This window comes from Pinus tabuliformis, chromosome 4_2 (genome assembly GCF_031772625.1).
Source record: "Pinus tabuliformis cultivar Carrire ecotype Pingquan chromosome 4_2, CPIR1, whole genome shotgun sequence".
Taxonomy (NCBI): domain Eukaryota; kingdom Viridiplantae; phylum Streptophyta; class Pinopsida; order Pinales; family Pinaceae; genus Pinus; species Pinus tabuliformis.
This window is the reverse complement of record NC_142304.1, coordinates 20,262,176-20,269,408: the sequence shown is the minus strand read 5'-3', so window position 1 is coordinate 20,269,408 and position 7,233 is coordinate 20,262,176. Positions and strand designations below refer to the sequence as shown.

General features: G+C 36.8%; 1 protein-coding gene across 1 annotated transcript; it reads left to right on the top strand.

The window, feature by feature from the left end:
- The first annotated feature begins 3,715 nt into the window (after positions 1-3,715).
- Positions 3,716-5,213, top strand: LOC149168161 (glyceraldehyde-3-phosphate dehydrogenase, cytosolic-like). The gene is made up of 3 exons (XM_089426895.1): positions 3,716-3,811; positions 4,654-4,796; positions 4,920-5,213. The coding sequence occupies exons 2-3, from the start codon at positions 4,699-4,701 to the stop codon at positions 4,999-5,001; spliced, it is 180 nt and encodes a 59-aa protein (XP_089283021.1). The 5' UTR covers positions 3,716-3,811; positions 4,654-4,698; the 3' UTR covers positions 5,002-5,213.
- Positions 5,214-7,233: the final 2,020 nt, after the last annotated feature.

The window sequence follows — 7,233 nt, the reverse complement described above, 5'->3', positions numbered from 1 at the left end:
TGACCAGGGTCTTACCTGAGCAACAAATAGTGAGACTACCACCTTACCATGTCAAGTGACAAAATACAGCTTGTTACCATTACTTTCACGCAGTCATGAAAGTGAACTGTTGTTCGAAACCTAGGGCTCATGATTTTCCTATCTTTACATCCAAATTATCTCTTTGTAAAGCCCACTCTGTTAAGCCAGAAATGTTATCAAGGCTTGATTTGCTCTCTTCAAATCCTGCTCGATCATTATATACGATATCTTTCAAGAATATTTGAGTTCATTTGCATAATGAATACATTATTCTTTGGAAAAGTCCGCTTGTGTAATATATACATTATTCTTTGCTAAAGTCCTTTTAAATGAGTAATTTTTCTCTTATTCCTTATTTATCTATCTAGGAGGAATCCTTCATTGAAATTTAGGCATATCTGCACATCATTCTCCTAATGAATTTTGGATCGTCTACCTGAAGATTGTTCTTCATTTTGCATTTTTTGTTCTTCAATTTATTCCCAACAACATTTATGTTTTACGGACAAACTGAAACAGGAAGATTTTATTAACTCGTTTGATAGCTTTCTTCTACCATATTTTGCTCGCTTAAGATCTCTACAGTAATTTCTGTGCCTCTGTTATTTTTCAGAATTATATGTTCAAGTATGACAGTGTCCACAAACAGTGGAAGCATCATGAAGTCAAGGTCAAAGACTTGAAAACTTTACTCTTTGGAGAAAAATCTGTTGCTGTATTCGGTTTCAGGTAAAACACTTGTTTATGGAGATCAATGAGAGTTTCTTAGGTCAATTATTGTTTGAGCTTAGGCATGAACAAAGTGTAAGTGCTGACATTGTCTATTTCTTCCCATTTGTCTAACTATTCACATTTTGGTTTGAAAACTGTAGAAATCCTGAGGAAATACCATGGGGCGAGGTCGACGCAGAGTATGTGGTCGAATCCATAGTTTTAAAACTCCGACTCCGACTCCGACTCCGACTCCGACTCGGCCGAGGATCGACTCCGACTCCGACTCCGAAACGGTAATGACTCGGTCGGCTCGATTTCAATGACTCGGTCGTTGTAAAAAATACAATAAATATTTATTTTTTTCTATAAAAAAAACATAATTTTAAAGATTTTCATTCATGTTTCCAAACACACAGCATTATAATATAGATGGAAGACAACATATGATCAAAGTAGGCTCATGAACCAATCCATTATATCAAAATGGTACCCAATGGCAATACATAGTCAACTGTCATACATGATCAAAAACTCAAAACAAAAAACACATAACCAAGGGGGCTAGAAATGGCCTCTACAACAAAAGTAAACTGTGACCAGACTCCAGTACTAGTACTACAGCTACTGGCTAGTAGCTACTGCCAGAGGAGCCAAGATCATGTCGATCAATCTCTGGATCATCATCAGAGTCAGACAGGGGGCCCCATGGCTCCTCACCATCATCATCATCTCCAACTGCAGCTATAGAAGTGGTACCACTAGCAGGCTGTGCAACTACCTTAGATGCAAGCTGAGATAGAGTAGATATGGCGCTGCGCTTTTGTCGTGGCTGAGCAGAGGAAGCACCTACAAATGGAGTCCTTGCTGGCTGTGAGACTGAGGCTGGTGGATTGGGATCTGCATTCAACTAAACAACATGTTCAAGTTCAATTGATGTCTCGATATCTAAATCTAAATCAAGATCCTCATCAGGATCAAACTCTGTTGGACGACTCTCCACTACCCAATCTGATGTTGGATCAATGTCTTCCAATACAATGGGATCTGAATCAGGTCTTTTGTTCAGCAAATGGTTTCGTCTGAGCAGGAGGTTGTATTGGACATAAACTAGATCATTTAACTGTTTTTGATCCAAACGGTTTCTCTTCTTTGTGTTACTTGGGAGCAGGAGCGAAAACGGGAGCGGGAGCAACATTTTTAGAAGCTCCTGGTTTGGGAGCGAATCCCAGAGGAGTTCGACAACCAATGTCACTAACATCAAGGTATATAGAGGGATTGGTGCTCTTGATTAAATACGAGTTCCATACCCTAATACATGACAAAATTCAATGGAAACATTGCAATCCTCCAATCCTGAAATCCTAAAAAACTGATAAGTCTGCTGGATTTTGAATGAAATCTAAAATTCTACTTTCTCCATATGAAATCTAATGAGGCCAAAACCACTCTCAAACATCTTGAGTCATTTCATGGTAATGTTAAAAATTTAAGTAAAAGGATGAAAATGAAGATTAAGGAGAATGTCACTTTTACTTTAAGAATTTAACATTACCATGAAATTTGAATAGCATATCAATAGTAGAGAGCATTTGAGTGTGTTAAATAGAGTTTGGGAGGGGGAAATGGACCCCAAATAACATTTAGCTAATTCATAAAACACCTTGAAGTCCAAACCAATCAGCAAACCCCTTAAAATTTCATTAAAATAATGTTAAATCGTTGTTTTAGTGGGTTACGTGCCGCTATTTGTGACTCGGCCGAGTCAGTACATGAAACGGCCGAGTTGGCCGAGTCAGCCATGACTCGGCCGAGTCATTCAATGAGTCGGCCAACCGAGCCGTTTTTTGTACCGAGTCACTCCGGAGGGCAATGGAACGGACCAACTCGGCCGTTTCCGTTTCGAGACGGTCGTTTTTTAAAACTATGGTTGAATCCATAGGTGTCTTCACCGACAAAGAGAAAACAACTACTATAATTGTTTTTTTCCTTCAAAGTTTATCCGACATGCTACTAATTAAAAATACAATGTACCTAAAAGTTGATAAATGATATTTGAGGTAACTAAGGAGTTGTCACATGTAATACCGCTCCCTCCCTACATGTGACAACTCCTTAGTTACCTCAAATATCATTTATCAGTAATACCGCTCCCTCCCTACATGAGCAAGGAGATTTGGCAATAGCATGTCCGCTTTGGCTCTTTCTCAATTTATAAAATTGACACTGTTGACTGATATCGACATAACCAACCCTATTCTAAGTTGAAACTTCTTTCAAATTGAGCAGTCACCTCATGAAAGGTTACCTTAAAATTGCTCCATAGTTGTGACTATTCGAAATTGATGAGGTGATTAAAAAATAACATGTTTGTTTTCAGTTTCTTTGGAGAACAATCTATTCTATGATTTTTTTTGTGGTGCATGCAAAAATATTTGAAAGGCTATTAACATATCTAATTTTGTAAATTTCAAACGGTATAAAGTGTAACAATGGAAATTACAATTTGAACTCCATATAATAAAAAAAATTTGTTGATTTCTAATAGGCAGGTGCTAAAAAAGTTGTTATCTCAGCTCCAAGCAAGGATGCACCTATGTTTGTTGTTGGGGTTAATGAGCACCAATATAAATCTGATTTGAACATTGTTTCAAATGCAAGCTGTACTACTAACTGCTTGGCTCCCTTGGCTAAGGTTTGCAATGATATTTTTACTAAATTATCACAGTTTTCATTGTATAGGTGTCTTTATATGAGAAAAATTACATATTGCTGGGGAGGAACTATATGTTAAAAGAGAACAAAAACACTCTGTTTTCTCTGGCAAGTAATCAATGACAAGTTTGGCATTGTTGAAGGTCTCGTGACAACTGTCCATTCCATCACAGGTACACTTACTATGAACTAGTATTATGCCCTTGAATTTTATTGATACAAGGCGTTTGCAAGCTGCATTGACTTATGTTTCTGTATGTAAACAACAACACAGAAGATAGTTGATGGACCATCAAACAAGGACTGGCAAGGTGACAGAGGAGTTGGTTTTAACATTATTCCTAGCAGTACAGGAGCAGCTAAGGTAGGAAGCAACAAATTATCAATGATGATTAAACATATTTAAAACCATCAGTAAATATTTTATTCTGGTGATTATCATTCACATTAAACACTTTATAAGGTTAGTTTTATTGATTTACTTCTCAGACAATTCTTTCGGTCATTCTTTTCATGTATAAAAATTACCTCGCCTGCTTCAAGATAGCCCTGAGAAACCTGAAATGTCTGAAATGTCTTCTCTTCATGGGAAGTTATGATCAGGACCTTACCTGAACAAAACTTAGTATTACCAGGGTCTTACCTGAGCAACAAACAGTGAGACTACCACCTTACCGTGTCAAGTGACAAAATACAGCTTGTTACCATTACTTTCACGCAGTCATGAAAGTGCACTGTTGTTTGAAACCTAGGGCTCATGATTTTCCTATCTTTACATCCAAATTATCTCTTTGTAAAGCCCACTTTGTTAAGCTTGTCTGTTTCTATTTTCCACTGGTGTTTGTTCATCCTTATGGTTACCCTTGACAGTTAGGTGGACTGTTAGGAGAGCAAACGGGAAGTACCACTTCTTTATAGTAGGCGCAACAATACAGTTGCTTGACATTGGATCCCATTTGAATTTAATATTTTTTATTTCTTACCTAATTTTCGCATTTTATCATATTGTCCCATGCTTCGGGTGATTAGGTTTTATTTGTTTATTGGATTTCTTTGGAGAAACATTAACTGTGTACTTGCAATTGGTTAATTCTATGTAATGTAGTTGGGTTCTGCATATTTTTCTTATAATTTTGATAATATGAATCCCCACCAGCATCACCTTTTATGTTCTCACAGCTACTAATTGTGATTGTATTTTTGAAGGTTGTTGGCAAGGTTCTACCAGCTCTCAATGGAAAGTTGACTGGAATGGCCTTCCGAGTACCCACACCAGATGTTTCAGTTGTTGATTTGACTGTTAGACTTGAGAAGTCTGCCACTTATGACGAGATCAAGGCGGCCATTAAGTAAGTAGTCTCAGTTACCCCCTAAGAAGAGGAAGGGAAGAGGATATATACAATCTCTGTCAGGAATAAGTTTCGAGGTTGTGTATTTCATTTTAACTATATATGGTACATTTCATTTTATAGGGAGGAATCTGAGGGAAAATTGAAAGGAATTCTTGGTTACACAGAGGACGTTGTGGTAACCTTGTGCCATATAGAGACTTGACAACTAACAACCCAAAAAACTTCAAGAACTTGAAGAAGATATAGTATATTGGGTAAGATTTATTGTTTCCAATTCCAGAAGAGAAAAATCCTTTCTCACTCATGTCACAATTTTCACTCATACTTCTCTAAAGTTAAGAATTGTACTTATCAGCGGTCCAATGCATTCACATGCTTAGGGATCGTTTCACTACCTTTGTTGAACAGGGAATGATAATTTTGTATTGGGAGAAACATATAAAGAGCACTGCTCATTGAAGTTTTTTCAAGCTTTTGTCAGGATTATTGAATGTTTTAGAACTAATTCAGAATCTATTACTACTATTTTCAATATCTTGTACTTTTTTTTTCCTTCATTTCATTGGATAAATCATAAAAGGTTTTATTCAAGCTTTGATTCTGCCATTTTTTTGTTACCAAATTTTGAAATATTTACATATTGCATACCTTGTTTTCACTAAAACAATTTGAAGGAGAATACCAATCATTCTCTCTATTGTTGGAAAAATAAAAAAGCTTTATATTGTTGGAAAAATAAAATCTCTGCTACTTTTGACTTTTCAAACAGGCTGGATGGAGGGAGATACTTATTTTGTTGTTATTGATGTTGGCTTAGATTGTTCATGATCCACTTGTACTTCCAGACGATATGAATCCAGCACTTGCAAACTTACTCGAAGGTCTTATTTGCAAGGGTAAGTGACTTTTCTCAATTGAATGTTTTACAGAGCAGATTTTAATTTTAGGAGTTGCATTGTTTCAAATTTTGAAATTCACCATAATAATCAAGCTGCCACTATTGGATTTCACAGATCCGAAGAAAAGGATGACCTTAGAGGCTGTTGCAAGGCATCCGTGAGTTATGAAGGATTTCACGTCAATTGTGCAGGTTTTGGGGAAATGTGAACAGGGTAGCTCCAGATATCATTCTGATCATCATGAGCAAACTGTAGCTTCCTCTGAAGCATTGTCAGAATCAGTTTAACAGGGATGGTTATGGTTTTTATTTTTACATATTTCATGGCTGCTTAGTCATGGAAGAGATGTTGTGGTTCTTCAGAAGAGGGGGTTCCTTTGCTCATTGTATTTATATTGAGTTGCTCTATGATGCTTGTACATTGTATCTGCCTGTATGACTTTAGATATTCAGCGGCATGCTTTAGTTGGACTTCCTTCTAATGCAATAGGGACCTCAAAGGAATATTATTTGACAGTTCTAACCATGCAAATAATAATCAAGAATCACATGATATGGTGGCTAATGTTCAAACTTCAAACTTTCAAAGCACTTCACTGTCAAGAGCTCTGGGGGAATTCTTCAAGATCTCGGCGTGTCAGTTGCAGATTATGTGCTGGTAAGGTTGTAGCAAGCAAGTTCAGTGTCTTTGTTGTAGAATATGTGCTAGTAAGATGTAGCAATCAAGTTCATCATACTAGGAATTCCCTGGTGTAATTCACAATAAAATAATATTGCAATCTGTGCATCCTCCTTGTAAAGGGATGTGAGGCAGAGGGTTTTAAGCACCTTGTGCATGTAATAACTCTATTTATGATAACTTATTTTTACGGCTTTTTGCAACCTATTTTCAAGCTAGGTTGGTTGCCAGTCCAAATATCTGCAGAGATCTTGGCCATTTCAAATTGATCTAGAATCGGTCAAGTTAGTTTTCTTGTAGTGGAATATTATAAAGACCTTTCCTTTTATGGTTGTGGTACACAACTTGACGAGTGTAACAATAGAAAAGCAAGCTAATTGTGTGGCCAGGTTTTTGATGGCAGTGATGGAACTGTCCCTGAATAAAATGGTCATATGGGGCTTCATATTTAGATTGTGATTTTTATTCTTATCTATCGATGATGCATCTGTATATTCACAAACGAAACCCAATAGATTCGTTGTTGATTTCTTGGAGCTGAGGGTTTCTATAACAAGATGATTGGTACCAGAAAGCCACCAAAGATGCGAGTTTGAATGGATGGATTTGGGAAATCTCAAAACTGATTTTGTCTACTCATTTGCTACATGGTTGAGTTTGATCAAATTTCCAGTCGGTGCTTATACCAATCCATTGAACTGATAAGAAGGCATTAGAGTGTTAGTATTAAATGGCTGATTGAACTGTGGAACCTTGCTTACGGATTGAGTTCGATTCCTTTTATATTGGCCTCTATTATTTATTTATTGTTCAAGAAGCACTGGTAAGGAATCAACGCTTTAATTTATGAATTACGT

Excerpts from the sequence above, each read along its gene's own strand:
- LOC149168161 (XM_089426895.1), top strand. The coding sequence starts at position 4,699 with ATGGCCTTCCGAGTACCCACACCAGATGTTTCAGTTGTTGATTTGACT. Across the intron at positions 4,797-4,919 it reads GAGATCAAGGCGGCCATTAA|GGAGGAATCTGAGGGAAAAT; the intron begins GTAAGTAGTCTC and ends TTCATTTTATAG.